The sequence below is a fragment of the Pseudophryne corroboree genome, chromosome 7 (genome assembly GCF_028390025.1).
Source record: "Pseudophryne corroboree isolate aPseCor3 chromosome 7, aPseCor3.hap2, whole genome shotgun sequence".
NCBI classification, from domain to species: Eukaryota; Metazoa; Chordata; class Amphibia; order Anura; family Myobatrachidae; genus Pseudophryne; species Pseudophryne corroboree.
This window is the reverse complement of record NC_086450.1, coordinates 410793988-410812515: the sequence shown is the minus strand read 5'-3', so window position 1 is coordinate 410812515 and position 18528 is coordinate 410793988. Positions and strand designations below refer to the sequence as shown.

Here is an 18528-nt window from a genome sequence, read left to right as displayed (position 1 = left end):
CTCTGGACTTACTCAGCCGCTGCGATCACTTCAGACTTTTTGGTCCCGGAATTGACGTCAGACACCCGCCCTGTAAACGCTTGGACACGCCTACGTTTTTCCAAACACTCCCAGAAAACGGTCAGTTGACACCCACAAACGCCTTCTTCCTGTCAATCACCTTGCGATCGGCTGTGCGAATGGATTCTTCGTTAAATCCACTGCCCAGCACGATCCTCTTTGTACCCGTACGATGCGCCTGCGCATTGCTGCAAACAGTTGCTAGCGAGCGATCAACTAGGAATGACCCCCTCTATCCGGGAGGTCGGACCGCATGATACAGCCTGCAAGTAATTGAATCTGCCACTAGCAATGGATGGTGCGAATAAAAAATAGCAAATTAAACGTTTGTGACCTGGGTACAGCTGGGCTCAGAGATATGTATCATGTTGATGCAGACAACCATTTGCAGCGAGGAAGGAACCAGGCCCCAGGTCTTCCAGCTCTGAGAGGCGTCCAGTGTACGGGGCTGCTCCATGTTTACAAGAGACCCTTTCTGGATATATTCAGAGATACTGTGGGGGAGTGACAAGGCAGACAAGCTCACAGGCACATTCATGCCACAGTATTTATTCTTCATATACTGAGTATACACCAGGGGTGCCAATTAACCCAGTGCAATTACTAAACACAACACACTATAAACTTGAACAATCCAAACTTCATAGTTCTAGTTTCCAAAGCCCTTTTACTTGACATACTACTCTGATAATTAGCAAATTACATTTGAATGCACCTCACCGGTTACACATCCTTTTTATCACTGATAAAGAAAGAATACTATGAACTGGTTAATGACACTACTACCCCTTTCACATCGCACTAAAAATTGCCGTGTCGAAACGGGTCCGTGTGCGATGTGAAAGGTCCTTTGGTGAATTAGCGGGTCGCCTGACCCGGTAATTCATCCCGGTAAAAAAATAAGAATTTACTTACCGATAATTCTATTTCTCATAGTCCGTAGTGGATGCTGGGGACTCCGAAAGGACCATGGGGAATAGCGGCTCCGCAGGAGACTGGGCACAAAGTAAAAGCTTTAGGACTAGCTGGTGTGCACTGGCTCCTCCCCCTATGACCCTCCTCCAAGCCTCAGTTAGGATACTGTGCCCGGACGAGCGTACACAATAAGGAAGGATTTTGAATCCCGGGTAAGACTCATTACCAGCCACACCAATCACACCGTACAACTTGTGATCTGAACCCAGTTAACAGCATGATAACAGAAGGAGCCTCTGAAAAGATGGCTCACAACAACAATAACCCGATTTTTGTAACAATAACTATGTACAAGTAATGCAGACAATCCGCACTTGGGATGGGCGCCCAGCATCCACTACGGACTATGAGAAATAGAATTATCGGTAAGTAAATTCTTATTTTCTCTAACGTCCTAGTGGATGCTGGGGACTCCGAAAGGACCATGGGGATTATACCAAAGCTCCCAAACGGGCGGGAGAGTGCGGATGACTCTGCAGCACCGAATGAGAGAACTCCAGGTCCTCCTCAGCCAGGGTATCAAATTTGTAGAATTTAGCAAACGTGTTTGCCCCTGACCAAGTAGCTGCTCGGCAAAGTTGTAAAGCCGAGACCCCTCGGGCAGCCGCCCAAGATGAGCCCACTTTCCGTGTGGAATGGGCTTTTACAGATTTTGGCTGTGGCAGGCCTGCCACAGAATGTGCAAGCTGAATTGTACTACAAATCCAACGAGCAATCGTCTGCTTAGAAGCAGGAGCACCCAGCTTGTTGGGTGCATACAGGATAAACAGCGAGTCAGATTTTCTGACTCCAGCCGTCCTGGAAACATATATTTTCAGGGCCCTGACTACGTCCAGCAACTTGGAATCCTCCAAGTCCCTAGTAGCCGCAGGCACCACGATAGGTTGGTTTAAGTGAAATGCTGAAACCACCTTAGGGAGAAATTGAGGACGAGTCCTCAATTCTGCCCTGTCCGTATGAAAAATTAGGTAAGGGCTTTTATAGGATAAAGCCGCCAATTCTGATACACGCCTGGCTGAAGCCAGGGCTAACAGCATTACCACTTTCCAAGTGAGATATTTCAAGTCCACAGTGGTGAGTGGTTCAAACCAATGTGATTTTAGGAATCCCAACACTACATTGAGATCCCAAAGGTGCCACTGGAGGCACAAAAGGAGGCTGTATATGCAGTACTCCCTTGACAAACGTCTGAACTTCAGGTACAGAAGCTAGTTCTTTTTGGAAGAATATCGACAGGGCCGAAATTTGAACCTTAATGGACCCTAATTTGAGGCCCATAGACAGTCCTGTTTGCAGGAAATGCAGGAATCGACCCAGTTGAAAATCCTCCGTAGGGGCCTTCCTGGCCTCGCACCACGCAACATATTTACGCCAAATACGGTGATAATGTTGTACGGTTACATCCTTCCTGGCTTTGATCAGGGTAGGGATGACTTCATCCGGAATGCCTTTTTCCTTCAGGATCCGGCGTTCAACCGCCATGCCGTCAAACGCAGCCGCGGTAAGTCTTGGAACAGACATGGTCCCTGCTGGAGCAGGTCCTGTCTTAGAGGTAGAGGCCACGGGTCTTCCGTGAGCATCTCTTGAATTTCCGGGTACCAAGTCCTTCTTGGCCAATCCGGAGCCACGAGTATAGTCTTTACTCCTCTCCTTCTTATGATTCTCAGTACTTTTGGTATGAGAGGAAGAGGAGGGAACACATACACTGACCGGTACACCCACGGTGTTACCAGAGCGTCCACAGCTATTGCCTGAGGGTCCCTTGACCTGGAACAATATCTGTCCAGTTTTTTGTTGAGGCGAGACGCCATCATGTCCACCTTTGGTTTTTCCCAACGGTTTACAATCATGTGGAAGACTTCTGGGTGAAGTCCCCACTCCCCCGGGTGAAGATCGTGTCTGCTGAGGAAGTCTGCTTCCCAGTTGTCCACTCCCGGAATGAACACTGCTGACAGTGCTATCACATGATTTTCCGCCCAGCGAAGAATCCTTGCCACTTCCGTCATTGCCCTCCTGCTTCTTGTGCCGCCCTGTCTGTTTACGTGGGCGACTGCCGTGATGTTGTCCGACTGGATCAATACTGGCTGACCCTGAAGCAGAGGCCTTGCCTGACTTAGGGCATTGTAAATGGCCCTTAGTTCCAGGATATTTATGTGAAGTGACGTTTCCATGCTTGACCACAAGCCCTGGAAATTTTTTCCCTGTGTGACTGCTCCCCAGCCTCTCAGGCTGGCATCCGTGGTCACCAGGACCCAATCCTGAATGCCGAATCTGCGGCCCTCTAGGAGATGAGCACTCTGTAACCACCACAGGAGAGACACCCTTGTCCTTGGAGACAGGGTTATCCGCTGATGCATTTGAAGATGCGATCCGGACCATTTGTCTAGCAGATCCAACTGAAAAGTTCTTGCGTGGAATCTGCCGAATGGAATAGCTTCGTAAGAAGCCACCATCTTTCCCAGGACCCTTGTGCACTGATGCACTGACACCTGGCCTGGTCTTAGGAGTTTCCTTACTAGGTCAGATAACTCCCTGGCTTTCTCTTCCGGGAGAAACACCTTTTTCTGTACTGTGTCCAGAATCATCCCTAGGAACAGCAGACGTGTCGTCGGAATCAGCTGCGATTTTGGAATATTTAGAATCCATCCGTGCTGTCGTAGTACTATTTGCGATAGTGCTACTCCGACCTCTAACTGTTCTCTGGACCGTGCCCTTATCAGGAGATCGTCCAAGTAAGGGATAATTAAGACGCCTTTTCTTCGAAGAAGAATCATCATTTCGGCCATTACCTTGGTAAAGACCCGGGGTGCCGTGGACAATCCAAACGGCAGCGTCTGAAACTGATAGTGACAGTTCTGTACCACAAACCTGAGGTACCCTTGGTGAGAAGGGCAAATTGGGACATGGAGGTAAGCATCCTTGATGTCCAGAGACACCATGTAGTCCCCTTCTTCCAGGTTCGCTATCACTGCTCTGAGTGACTCCATCTTGAACTTGAACCTTTTTATGTAAGTGTTCAAGGCTTTCAGATTTAAAATGGGTCTCACTGAGCCGTCCGGCTTCGGTACCACAAACAGCGTGGAATAATACCCCTTTCCCTGTTGTAGGAGGGGTACCTTGATTATCACTTGCTGGGAATACAGCTTGTGAATGGCTTCCGATACCGCCTCCCTGTCGGGGGTAGACGTTGGTAAAGCAGACTTCAAGAACCGGCGAGGGGGAGACGTCTCGAATTCCAATTTGTACCCCTGAGATACTACCTGCAGGATCCAGGGGTCCACTTGCGAGTGAGCCCACTGCGCGCTGAAATTCTTGAGACCGGCCCCCACCGTGCCTGAGTCCGCTTGTAAGGCCCCAGCGTCATGCTGAGGACTTGGCAGAAGCGGGGGAGGGCTTCTGGTCGTGGGAAGAAGCTGTATGTTGCAGTCTTTTTCCCCTTCCTCTGCCCCGGGGCAGATATGAGTGGCCTTTTGCCCGCTTGCCCTTATGGGGACGAAAGGACTGAGCCTGAAAAGGCGGTATCTTTTTCTGCTGCGAGGTGACTTGGGGTAAAAAGGTGGATTTCCCAGCCGTTGCCGTGGCCACCAGGTCTGATAGACCGCCCCCAAATAACTCCTCCCCTTTATACGGCAATACTTCCATATGCCGTTTGGAATCCGCATCCCCTGACCACTGTCGCGTCCATAATCCTCTTCTGGCAGAAATGGACATCGCACTTACTCTTGATGCCAGAGTGCAAATGTCTCTCTGTGCATCTCGCATATATAGGAATGCATCCTTTAAATGCTCTATAGTCAATAATATATTGTCCCTGTCCAGGGTATCAATATTTTCAGTCAGGGAATCCGACCAAGCCACCCCAGCACTGCACATCCAGGCTGAGGCGATTGCTGGTCGCAGTATAACACCAGTATGTGTGTATATACTTTTAAGGATATTTTCCAGCCTCCTATCTGCTGGCTCCTTAAGGGCGGCCGTTTCTGGAGACGGTAACGCCACTTGTTTTGATAAGCGTGTGAGCGCCTTATCCACCCTAGGGGGTGTTTCCCAACGAGCCCTAACCTCTGGTGGGAAGGGATATAGTGCCAATAATTTTTTAGAAATTAGCAGTTTTCTGTCGGGGGTAACCCACGCTTCATCACACACTTCATTCAATTCATCTGATTCAGGAAAAACTACGGGTAGTTTTTTCACACCCCACATAATACCCCTTTTTGTGGTACTTGCAGTATCAGAGATGTGCAAAACCTCCTTCATTGCCGTGATCATGTAACGTGTGGCCCTACTGGAAAATACGTTTGTTTCTTCACCGTCGACACTGGAGTCAGTGTCAGTGTCTGGGTCCGTGTCGACCCACTGAGGTAACGGGCGTTTAATAGCCCCTGACGGTGTTTGAGACGCCTGGACAGGCACTAACTGAGCTGCCGGCTGTCTCATGTCGTCAACAGTTTTCTGTAACGTGCCGACACTGTCACGTAATTCCTTAATTACGGCCATCCATTCAGGTGTCGACTCCCTAGGGGGTGACATCACCATTATAGGCAATTGCTCCGCCTCCACATCATTTTCCTCCTCATACATGTCGACACACACGTACCGACACCCAGCACACACACAGGGAATGCTCTGATAGAGGACAGGACCCACTTAGCCCTTTGGGGAGACAGAGGGAGAGTTTGCCAGCACACACCAGAGCGCTATATATGTATAGGGACAACCTTACAATAAGTGTCTATCCCTTATAGCTGCTTATATCTGTTATTTTGCCAAAAAGTGCCCCCCTCTCTTTTTTACCCTGTTTCTGTAGTTGCAGGATGCAGGGGAGATTCTGGGAGCCTTCCTACCAGCGGAGCTGTGTGGGAAAAATGGCGCTGTGTGCTGAGGATATAGGCCCCGCCCCCTTCACGGCGGGCTCTTCTCCCGCTTTTTTCTGGAAAACTGGCAGGGGTTAAATACATCCATATAGCCCAGGAGCTATATGTGATGTATTTTTCGCCAACTAAGGTAAATTCATTGCTTCCCAGGACGCCCCCCCCCCAGCGTCCTGCACCCTCAGTGACCGGAGTGTGAAGTGTGCTGAGAGCAATGGCGCACAGCTGCAGTGCTGTGCGCTACCTTATGAAGACAGGAAAGTCTTCTGCCGCCAATTTATGGACCTCTTCTTGCTTCAGCATCTGTAAGGGGGCCGGCGGCGCGGCTCCGGGACCCATCCATGGCTGGGCCTGTGATCGTCCCTCTGGAGCTAATGTCCAGTAGCCTAAGAAACCCAATCCACTCTGCACGCAGGTGAGTTCGTTTCTCTCCCCTAAGTCCCTCGATGCAGTGAGCCCGTTGCCAGCAGGTCTCACTGAAAATAAAAAACCTATTTAAACTTTTACTCTAAGCAGCTCAGGAGAGCCACCTAGATTGCACCCTTCTCGTTCGGGCACAAAATCTTAACTGAGGCTTGGAGGAGGGTCATAGGGGGAGGAGCCAGTGCACACCAGCTAGTCCTAAAGCTTTTACTTTGTGCCCAGTCTCCTGCGGAGCCGCTATTCCCCATGGTCCTTTCGGAGTCCCCAGCATCCACTAGGACGTTAGAGAAAGAAGGGTTATTACCGGGTTGATTACCGGGTCAGGCGCAGTGTGAATGGGAGCCGTTCCGATGCGACACGGCTCCCATTCACAGCATAGGCAGAGGCGGCGCAGGAGATGAGCTCATCTCCCGGCGCCGCCTCCACCCCTGCCGCTGCTGCGCCCTACACTGCTATGGCAACCGACCCGGTATATTGCCGGGTCGGAAAGCCAACAACGGAGCGCAAATGCCGGATCCCACCCGGTAAGTACACGTTTCTCTTACCGGGTAGGATCCGGCATTTGCGATCTGAATGCAGCATGAGTGTACACACTGGACGAGATTGTGAACGATCTTACACAGATCGGCCCTTCTGAGCGAGATCTTTCATTTTCTCCTCTAGTGTGTATGGGGGCTTTACAGCTGCCTCCAGTAAGTACTGCAGTGTGTAACGGAATGCTAAAAAAACACAACATAAGGATAAATACAGCACAGGAACGACTGAGCTGGAGAACCCAGCCATACTTTTCATTTGTGTACTAAAATCGTAAAAGTAGGCGGACTGTGATTTTCGGGGTAGTGGCAATGATACAAAGACACAGATAATAAAAATAAATAAAAATGTGTCAGCTGGATGTGTGTATGCGAGTCCGGCATATGCATTCCAGACGCCAAATTCAGACAAATCTCCTGCACCTAACATGGGGGGGGATGTGCGGTGGGGTGAGACTGGGGAGGCAGAGCCTTTCCTGCCATACTAACGCATAAGCCAGAGTTCTGTCTATATTAAGTAGAAAGAATATATATTATAAATATCTCGTCTGTATTATTCTAATGATTTTTATAATCAAAACTCTGGAGTAAAAAGTCTATGGCAGCTATCTTTTTCGCACATCTCTGATCAAAACTCACCAAATTTCCAGCAGTATATACTGCTGCACCTGTGTATAATGCCCACATGTATATACTGCTGCACCTGTGTATAATGCCCACATGTATATACGGCTGCACCTGTGTATAATGCCCACATGTATATACTGCTGCACCTGTGTATAATGCCCACATGTATATACGGCTGCACCTGTGTATAATGCCCACATGTATATACGGCTGCACCTGTGTATAATGCCCACATGTATATACGGCTGCACCTGTGTATAATGCCCACATGTATATACGGCTGCACCTGTGTATAATGCCCACATGTATATACGGCTGCACCTGTGTATAATGCCCACATGTATATACGGCTGCACCTGTGTATAATGCCCACATGTATATACGGCTGCACCTGTGTATAATGCCCACATGTATATACGGCTGCACCTGTGTATAAGGCCCACATGTATATACGGCTGCACCTGTGTATAATGCCCACATGTATATACTGCTGCACCTGTGTATAATGCCCACATGTATATACTGCTGCACCTGTGTATAATGCCCACATGTATATACTGCTGCACCTGTGTATAATGCACACATGTATATACTGCTGCACTTGTGTATAATGCCCACATAAACAATTTAGCTCACATATGGTGTGTCAATCTGGCTCTGGTACTAGCCAGCGCCTCCTCAGCCATTTACCTCACCACATGTCCCTGAGTGTAGGCGTTAATGCAAATGATAATGCAGACGATTGCTTGTACAGAATAAAAAATGTGTATGCATTAGGACTTGCGTATAGCACTATATACTAGTGTTGGACATCTTGATGGTTCGCAACCATTCATGTTTGGTTGCAATGGCAGTGGTTTTACCATTTGATGGCGGCATTCCAATGTTTGCTGCCATTGTTAAAATTTGATGGCTTTATGATGGTCCCGCCCCCAGTCCCATCCCCGTCCAGCCATGCTGCAGAGGTCTGGCGCATGCGCAAATCATATGAATTTTTTCTCTATCAAATTCTGTTGATGTGATGATCAGTTACCAATGCATCAAAGGATTCGACGGTGGAAACCCAGCCATCATTTCATGGTGGGCTTCCGAAGTCCATCCCTACAATGTTCTACGTCTCTGAGCGCTTACAATCAGGACGCATGCGCTGTGCGCTCCAAACCACGCACAACCCTAGACTTAAACCACCAGCTGCGTGCAGCAGCGACACTGCGACCAGCTCAGAATCAGCCCCATAGTGTCATATTATTACCACATACCTCCCAACATGACTTTTCTCTTAATGTATGATTGCCAGCACCTGTGTTGAACAGGTTAATGGATAAGAAAGGTGTTTCACTACAGGTGCTGGCCATCATACATTAAAAGTCCAGAAGCAGAGCTTTCTGTCCCTCCTGGAGAGGGTCATGTTGGGAGGTATGTTGCCAGTAGAACCACTAATCTCCTCTTCCCCCCCAAATATCATGGACGCTTTTATATGATGCCTCTTTAATCATACCACCTATGCACCCACTGATCACCACTATGTGCTAGTGAAGGTGTATGGATACAGAGATAGGTGTGTCCTGGTCATGTCGTTGTGGAACTAGAGGGGCTCCGGCTGACAGGGCATGCTGGCACTTGTAGTTTCCAGTGCTTGTAGAGCAGCCGGCGTCACGTGGCGCTGCCCCTATCACGTGACTCCCCAACCTGGTGCCGGTCACATGACTCACCTCCGCAAACAGCGCCGGTCCAGCTCGGACGGCAGCCAGCGCACATTGGGAAGAGCCCGGGCGAAGTGGGCGGCGTGTTGCCCGGTGCCGGAGGCCACCTCCAACGCACGCACCTCGGGAGCCGTCGGGCTTATGTACTGCCGCAGGACGCCGAGGATCGGCTCCTTGTTCCTGTCCGCGGCCGCAGCCACCAGCATCTTCCCCAGGCTCGCTGTACCGCCTTCCAGCCTGCTGTGCGCCAGACTCAATGATGGCGGAACGAGCACTCCCACAATTCCCCAGTACAGGTCCTTCTAATGTACAGGGTAGCGTCTAGTTTCCCTTCGTTGAGAGTTCCTTTCCCATAAGCCCCTCAGTCCATATAACAAACTATTTGGAATAGTAACCACAAGCATATCCAGCATACCTCCCAACATGACCCTCTCCAGGAGGGACAGAATGCTCTGCTCCTGGACTTCCCTCTTAATTTATAATTGCCATCACCTGTGCTGAAACACCTTTCTTATCCAAATCTGTTCAAAACAAGTGCCGTCAAGCATAAATTAGGAGAAAAGTCCAGAAGCAGAGCATTCTGTCCCTTCTGGAGAGGGTCATGTTGGGAGGTATGATCCAGCACTGCTGCATTGTCCTATTAAGAAGCTCTATGTGACATTAAGGGGGCATATTCAACTACCCGCACTAACTGTTGAGTTTAAAAGTATTGCTCTGGGGCTATTAAATTAGCCCCGATGAATCGGCACATGGCGTGACTTTACAAGGATTTGTTTCACCTGCGAACGGCAGGCAAAGCAAAATCACAGAAAACGGGGCTGTTTCTACCCAAAAACAGGGTGAATGAAGAGTCGCACAGACGCCTATTTTCGTTAAGTATTTTTGTTAAATATTTTTCTCTGACGTCCTAGTGGATGCTGGGCCTCCGTAAGGACCATGGGGAATAGCGGCTCCGCAGGAGACAGGGCACAAAATAAAAGCTTAAGGATCAGGTGGTGTGCACTGGCTCCTCCCCCTATGACCCTCCTCCAAGCCTCAGTTAGATTTTTGTGCCCGGCCGAGAAGGGTGCAATCTAGGTGGCTCTCCTGAGCTGCTTAGAATAAAAGTTTAGTTTAGGATTTTTTATTTTCAGTGAGTCCTGCTGGCAACAGGCTCACTGCATCGTGGGACTAAGGGGAGAAGAAACGGACTCACCTGAGTGCAGAGTGGATCGGGTTTCTTAGGCTACTGGACATTAGCTCCAGAGGGACGATCACAGGTTCAGCCTGGATGGGTCACCGGAGCCGCGCCGCCGTCCCCCTTACAGAGCCAGAAGAGACGAAGAGGTCCGGTGAAATCGGCGGCAGAAGACGATCCTGTCTTCAGACTAAGGTAGCGCACAGCACCGCAGCTGTGCGCCATTGCTCTCAGCACACTTCACACTCCGGTCACTGAGGGTGCAGGGCGCTGGGGGGGGAGCGCCCTGAGACGCAATATTACAGTATATACCTTAGGTGGCTAAAAAGAATACATCACATATAGCTCCTGGGCTATATGGATGTATTTTACCCCTGCCATTTTACACAGAAAAAGCGGGAGATAAGGACGTCGTGAAGGGGCGGAGCCTATCTCCTCAGCACACAAGCGCCATTTTCCCTCACAGCTCCGCTGGAAGGACGGCTCCCTGACTCTCCCCTGCAGTCCTGCTTCAGAATCAGGGTAAAAAAGAGAAGGGGGGGCACGTTTGGCAGCAAATAAATATATTAACAGCAGCTATAAGGGAGTAACACTTATATAAGGTTATCCCTGTATATATATATATAGCGCTGGGTGTGTGCTGGCAGACTCTCCCTCTGTCTCTCCAAAGGGCTAAGTGGGGTCCTGTCCTCTATCAGAGCATTCCCGGTGTGTGTGCTGTGTGTCGGTACGCGTGTGTCGACATGTATGAGGAGGAAAATGAGGTGGAAGCGGAGCAGTTGCCTGTGTTAGTGATGTCACCCCCTAGGGAGTCGACACCTGACTGGATGATTGTATTTAAACAATTAAGTGATAATGTCAGCAATTTGCAAAAAACTGTTGACGACATGAGACAGCCGGCAAATCAATTAGTGCCTGTCCAGGCGTCTCAGACACCGTCAGGGGCCCTAAAACGCCCGTTACATCAGTGGGTCGACACAGACCCAGACACAGATACTGAGTCTAGTGTCGACGGTGACGAGACAAACGTGATGTCCAGCAGGGCCACACGTTACATGATCACAGCAATGAAAGAGGCATTGAACCTTTCTGACACTACAAGTACCACAAAGAAGGGTATTATGTGGGGTGTGAAAAAACTACCAATAGTTTTTCCTGAGTCAGATGAAATAAATGAGGTGTGTGATAAAGCGTGGGTTTTCCCCGATAAAAAACAGCTAATTTCTAATAAATTATTAGCACTATATCCTTTCCCGCCAGAGGTTAGGACGCGCTGGGAAACACCCCCTAGGGTAGATAAGGCGCTCACACGTTTATCTAAACAAGTAGCGTTACCGTCCCCTGATACGGCCACCCTCAAAGAACCGGCTGATAGAAGACTGGAAAATATCCTAAAGAGTATATACACACATACTGGTGTTATACTGCGACCAGCAATCGCCTCAGCCTGGATGTGTAGTGCTGGAGTCGCATGGTCGGATTCCCTGACTGAGAATATTGATACCCTGGATAGGGACAGTATTTTGTTAACTATAGAGCATTTAAAGGATGCATTGCTATATATGCGTGATGCACAGAGGGATATTTGCACCCTGGCATCAAGAGTCAGTGCTATGTCCATCTCTGCCAGAAGAGCGTTATGGACGCGACAGTGGTCAGGGGATGCAGATTCCAAACGGCACATGGAAGTATTGCCGTATAAAGGGGAGGAGTTATTTGGGGCTGGTCTATCGGACCTGGTGGCCACGGCAACGGCTGGAAAATCCACCTTTTTACCCCAGGTCACTTCACATCAACAGAAAAAGACACCGTCTTTTCAAACTCAGTCCTTTCGTTCCCATAAATACAAGCGAGCAAAAGGCCACTCTTTTCTGCCCCGGGGCAGAGGAAGGGGAAAAAGACTGCACCATGCAGCCGCTTCCCAGGAGCAGAAGCCCTCCTCTGCTTCTGCCAAGTCTTCAGCATGACGCTGGGGCTTTACAAGCAGACTCAGATATGGTGGGGGCCCGTCTCAAGAATTTCAACGCGCAGTGGGCTCACTCGCAAGTGGATCCCTGGATTCTACAGGTAGTATCACAGGGGTACAAACTGGAATTCGAGGCGTTTCCCCCTCATCGGTTCCTGAAGTCTGCTTTACCAAAGTCTCCCTCCGACAGGGAGGCAGTTTTGGAAGCCATTCACAAGCTGTATTCCCAGCAGGTGATAATCAAGGTACCCCTCTTACAACAGGGAAAGGGGTATTATTCCACGCTGTTTGTGGTACCGAAGCCGGACGGCTCGGTGAGACCAATCTTAAATCTGAAATCTTTGAACACTTACATAAAAAGGTTCAAATTCAAGATGGAGTCACTCAGAGCAGTGATAGCGAACCTGGAAAAAGGGGACTATATGGTGTCTCTGGACATCAAAGATGCTTATCTCCACGTCCCAATATACCCTTCTCACCAAGGGTACCTCAGGTTTGTAGTACAAAACTGTCATTATCAGTTTCAGACGCTGCCGTTTGGATTGTCCACGGCACCTCGGGTCTTTACCAAGGTAATGGCCGAAATGATGATTCTTCTACGAAGAAAAGGCATCTTAATTATCCCTTACTTGGACGATCTCCTGATAAGGGCAAGAACCAGGGAACAGTTAGAAGTCGGAGTGGCACTATCTCAGGTAGTGTTACGTCAGCACGGGTGGATTCTAAATATTCCAAAATCGCAGCTGATTCCAACGACACGTCTACTGTTCCTAGGAATGATTCTGGACACAGTCCAGAAGAAGGTGTTTCTCCCGGAGGAGAAGGCCAGGGAGTTATCCGAGCTAGTCCGGAACCTCCTAAAACCAGGACAGGTCTCAGTACATCAGTGCACGAGGGTCCTGGGAAAAATGGTGGCTTCTTACGAAGCGATTCCATTCGGAAGATTCCATGCAAGAACGTTTCAGTGGGATCTACTGGACAAATGGTCCGGATCGCATCTTCAGATGCATCAGCGGATAACCCTGTCGCCAAGGACAAGGGTGTCTCTCCTGTGGTGGCTGCAGAGTGCTCATCTTCTAGAGGGCCGCAGATTTGGCATTCAGGATTGGATCCTGGTAACCACGGATGCCAGCCTGAGAGGCTGGGGAGCAGTCACACAGGGAAGGAATTTCCAGGGCTTGTGGTCAAGCATGGAAACATCTCTTCATATAAACATTCTGGAACTAAGGGCCATTTACAATGCCTTAAGTCAAGCAAAACCTCTGCTTCAGGGTCAGGCGGTGTTGATCCAATCGGACAACATCACGTCAGTCGCCCACGTAAACAGACAGGGCGGCACGAGAAGCAGGAGGGCAATGACAGAAGCTGCAAGGATTCTTCGCTGGGCGGAAAATCATGTGATAGCACTGTCAGCAGTGTTCATTCCGGGAGTGGACAACTGGGAAGCAGACTTCCTCAGCAGACACGACCTTCACCCGGGAGAGTGGGGACTTCACCCGGAAGTCTTCCACCTGATTGTAAACCGTTGGGAAAAACCAAAGGTGGACATGATGGCGTCACGTCTAAACAAAAAACTGGACAGATATTGCGCCAGGTCAAGGGACCCTCAGGCAATAGCAGTGGACGCTCTGGTAACGCCGTGGGTGTACCAGTCAGTGTATGTGTTCCCTCCTCTGCCTCTCATACCAAAAGTATTGAGAATCATAAGAAGGAGAGGAGTAAGAACTATACTCGTGGTTCCGGATTGGCCAAGAAGGACTTGGTACCCGGAACTTCAAGAGATGCTCACGGACGAACCGTGGCCTCTACCTCTAAGAAAGGACCTGCTACTGCAGGGGCCTTGTCTGTTCCAAGACTTACCGCGGCTGCGTTTGACGGCATGGCGGTTGAACGCCGGATCCTAAAGAAAAAGGGCATTCCAGAAGAAGTCATCCCTACTCTGGTCAAAGCCAGGAAGGAAGTAACCGCAAAACATTATCACCGCATTTGGCGTAAATATGTTGCGTGGTGTGAGGCCAAGAAGGCCCCTACAGAGGAATTTCAACTGGGTCGTTTCCTGCATTTCCTGCAAACAGGACTGTCTATGGGCCTAAAATTAGGGTCCATTAAGGTTCAAATTTCGGCCTTGTCGATTTTCTTCCAGAAAGAACTGGCTTCAGTACCTGAAGTTCAGACATTTGTGAAAGGGGTGCTGCACATACAGCCTCCTTTTGTGCCTCCAGTGGCACCTTGGGATCTCAATGTTGTATTGAGTTTTCTAAAATCACATTGGTTTGAACCACTTTCCACTGTGGACTTAAAATATCTCACGTGGAAGGTGTCGATGCTGTTAGCCTTGGCTTCAGCCAGGCGTGTGTCAGAATTGGCGGCTTTATCATATAAAAGCCCTTACTTAATTTTTCATTCTGACAGGGCGGAATTGAGGACTCGTCCTCAATTTCTACCTAAGGTGGTTTCTGCATTTCACATGAACCAACCTATTGTGGTGCCTGCGGCTACTAGGGACTTGGAGGACTCCAAGTTGCTAGACGTTGTCAGGGCCCTGAAAATATATGTTTCCAGGACGGCTGGAGTCAGGAAAACTGACTCGCTGTTTATCCTGTATGCACCCAACAAGCTGGGTGCTCCTGCTTCAAAGCAGACGATTGCTCGTTGGATTTGTAGTACAATTCAGCTTGCACATTCCGTGGCAGGATTGCCACAGCCAAAATCAGTAAAAGCCCATTCCACAAGGAAAGTGGGCTCATCTTGGGCGGCTGCCCGAGGGGTCTCGGCTTTACAACTTTGCCGAGCAGCTACTTGGTCAGGGGCAAACACGTTTGCTAAATTCTACAAATTTTATACCCTGGCTGAGGAGGACCTGGAGTTCTCTCATTCGGTGCTGCAGAGTCATCCGCACTCTCCCGCCCGTTTGGGAGCTTTGGTATAATCCCCATGGTCCTTACGGAGTCCCAGCATCCACTAGGACGTCAGAGAAAATAAGATTTTACTTACCGATAAATCTATTTCTCGTAGTCCGTAGTGGATGCTGGGCGCCCATCCCTAGTGCGGATTGTCTGCAATACTTGTATATAGTTATTGTTACAAAAATTCGGGTTATTATTGTTTGAGCCATCTTTTCAGAGGCTCCTTTGCATTTATCATACTGTTAACTGGGTTCAGATCACGAGTTGTACGGTGTGATTGGTGTGGCTGGTATGAGTCTTACCCGGGATTCAAGATCCTTCCTTATTACGTACGCTCGTCCGGGCACAGTATCCTAACTGAGGCTTGGAGGAGGGTCATAGGGGGAGGAGCCAGTGCACACCACCTGATCCTTAAGCTTTTATTTTGTGCCCTGTCTCCTGTGGAGCCGCTATTCCCCATGGTCCTTACGGAGGCCCAGCATCCACTACGGACTACGAGAAATAGATTTATCGGTAAGTAAAATCTTATTTTCATATGTAGTGTATGTCCTTTCCCTTATATTCAATAGTCCAGGTATGTACCTTTTATATATTGGCAGGTGCTTCAAGGAATAATATAAATGTAGAAAGTCAAAAAGAAGAAGATTCCCTATATTGGGCACACTCGGACTTGTGTAATTTCTTTTTTTTTTTTGTATAATCGATTTTTTATTAAAGATTTCAAAAACAAACAATAAAGAAGAACACAGACAAATTCAAATTTAGAAACATTGATACCGCTAAAATATATAGTCACAGATCTGAATGTAAAAAAAATGCTTAGAGCAAGAGTAGCAGGCCAGCAGAGAAATAAAGAGCCTTCAAAAGTAGCAGCAGCAAAGTGGGCTGGCAGGTTGTGTAATTTCTTAAAGTCAAATATCTATTTTGATAGATGACCACAAATTCTAAAATATAACTTTTATTATAATCTTTAAAACATTAGCGAAATATAGTGCATGTGGATTACATTGTGAAGGTTGTGAAAATTAAATAAAGTGAATTAAAAAGCTAAGCCACTGTAATTGTGTATTACTTCACTGTCTCTAATGTCTTGAACAGTGTTTCAATTATGTAACAATATTAGTTGCCAAATATCTTGCAATGATACATTCATATCTGGGAGTGGACAGCTCCCAGGTGTAATAAGATTGTGTCACCACTATTCTAATTCAGCTCCGTGTTTCCAGCGTGCGCATCACTGGCTATAATACACTCTATTTTTGCTTAAGTGGTGAACCAAGTTATTTATAAAGTGCCTACTATAATTGTATTTATTTATTGCTGCTAGGGGGATTGATGTCCCTATGCTCCTGTCTCTGGCAGATAGCTATATGATGGCTTGTGCGTATCTTAATTCTCTCCTTATCTTAAACTCCCTTACATTATGTCTACCAAAATGTAATACACGGACAAATGGAGCTTATTCTCGTTCTCTTTACCTTTTATGTGTGTATATCACTTATGTTACAGGTGCTCCGTTCTGTATGACCGTAAGCCGTATTGTTTCACATTACTTGCACAGACATATGATATGTTATTATAAGATCTTTAAAGTGCATATCCATACAGCTTTTATTTATTGTGGGTAATAGAACAGTTATTCCTTTTATATAATAATAAAGATACTCAATTTTGCATAGCAATCACCCCTATTTATGACCGCACCAAATACACACACATATGTAACATATTGTAGATTAGTTTATATCACATTTGCCATATAGCTTTTGTTTGTATTGGAACAGTGTTTATTATTGTGTTTAGCACATGTATTTAATTTTATTCCTATATATGGTAACGCAGTGCATTTGTACTACCTACACACTGTGCTGAATATACCAGAGACCATAATTTCTCCCCTCATGTATTGCCGCTAGCACACATTATACCAAATTTACAGAACCACCACACTTATTTAACTCTATGGAGCCCTAATGCGGCATTGCCCTTCGGCTCCCTCACGCTGTGTGTAACAGCGTGTATTAGCGGGAAGCCGCTGGCCGCTGCTCTCCTGTATGAGACCACCCGCGTGGCTTGGTGATCTAAGTGGGAGCCGTCTCTAGTGTGGAGTGCGGGCGGTCGCACCCGCAGCGGCAGCAGCTTTTGCTATGAGGCACAGCACTTAATTATAAGAACATCATTGCTAGGCAAACATAAATTTATACAGTGGCTAGGCTAACATTAAAAGGACACAGAGTAAGTGCGTCCGATCTCCTAACGATCGTTTCGCATTTGCTTAGTCATAGGAAATGTTTTAAAGATTATAATAAAAGTTATATTTTAAAATTTGTGGTCATCTATCATAATAGATATTTGACTTTAGGAAATTACACAAGTCCGAGTGTGCCCAATATAGGGAATCTTCTTCTTTTTGACTTTCTACCCAAAAACACACAGGTTTTCGCTGAACCTACGTGTTTTCAGGTGAAAAGGATGTTTTTTATCTGAGTGAAAAAACATTGATGAAACATCGGGAAATATCAAGCGACGCTTCATTGGCGGTAATTGAATATCCTCCACAGGGGCGTAAGTTATTATAAGACGCCCGGAGGCGAAAAAGTTTATATTGCCCCCCCGCGGCCCAGTCCAGGTATACACTCACAGCTACATATACACGCACTCACATATATACAAATACACACCCAACCACATATACACACAGCATATATACGCACACACATTATACCACTCATACACACACAGCCACATATATCCACACACATAGCCACATATCTACATACTCACAGTCACAAACACATCTATACAAATACACACATACATATACACACACACACCCACACACATTGACACACACACTGTCCCCCACCCTGACACTTTCCTCCATAAGATACATCTTCTCACCTGCCTCAGTGTAAGCATGCAGGAGGAGCTGGGCAGCGGCGTTGTGCGGCAGGAGCTGAAGCCGGGAAGCTGTGCTGTGGTGGTGCAGGAGCTGGGTAGCGGCACTGTGGGGCGGGAGCCGGCCAGCCGTGATGTCATCAGGCTGGCCGGGTAGCTGCGTTATGGGGAGCTGAAGCGTCGTATCATTATCCTGGTGCCGGGCGGGAGCCGGGGTGTCATTCGGGAGACGGGAGCCACAGCCGGACAACCACACTATCGGAGGCAATGGAGAAGGTGCCCCCTTCATTGCTGGAGCCCGGCGGCATCCGACTCCATTGCCTCCCAGACTTCCGCCACTGATCCTCCATAATCTAGATTAGTCTCTGTTAGGCCCTGTTACAGTAATC

At 48.0% G+C, this 18528-nt stretch overlaps 2 protein-coding genes across 2 annotated transcripts in view; one reads left to right on the top strand and one right to left on the bottom strand.

Moving 5' to 3' along the window:
• The window catches only part of METTL26 (methyltransferase like 26), a 45550-nt gene extending 36071 nt beyond the window's left edge, over positions 1-9479 (bottom strand). The window contains exons 1-2 of the mRNA XM_063934692.1: positions 9202-9479; positions 395-554 (exon numbers count right to left, since the gene is read on the bottom strand). Coding sequence (XP_063790762.1) covers positions 395-554; positions 9202-9398 — 357 coding nt within the window. The 5' untranslated portion in view covers positions 9399-9479. The remainder of the gene's footprint in view (positions 1-394; positions 555-9201) is intronic.
• Positions 1-18528, top strand: part of MCRIP2 (MAPK regulated corepressor interacting protein 2) — a 121886-nt gene that overhangs the window by 4154 nt on the left and 99204 nt on the right. The gene's annotated exons all lie outside the window — the stretch shown is intronic.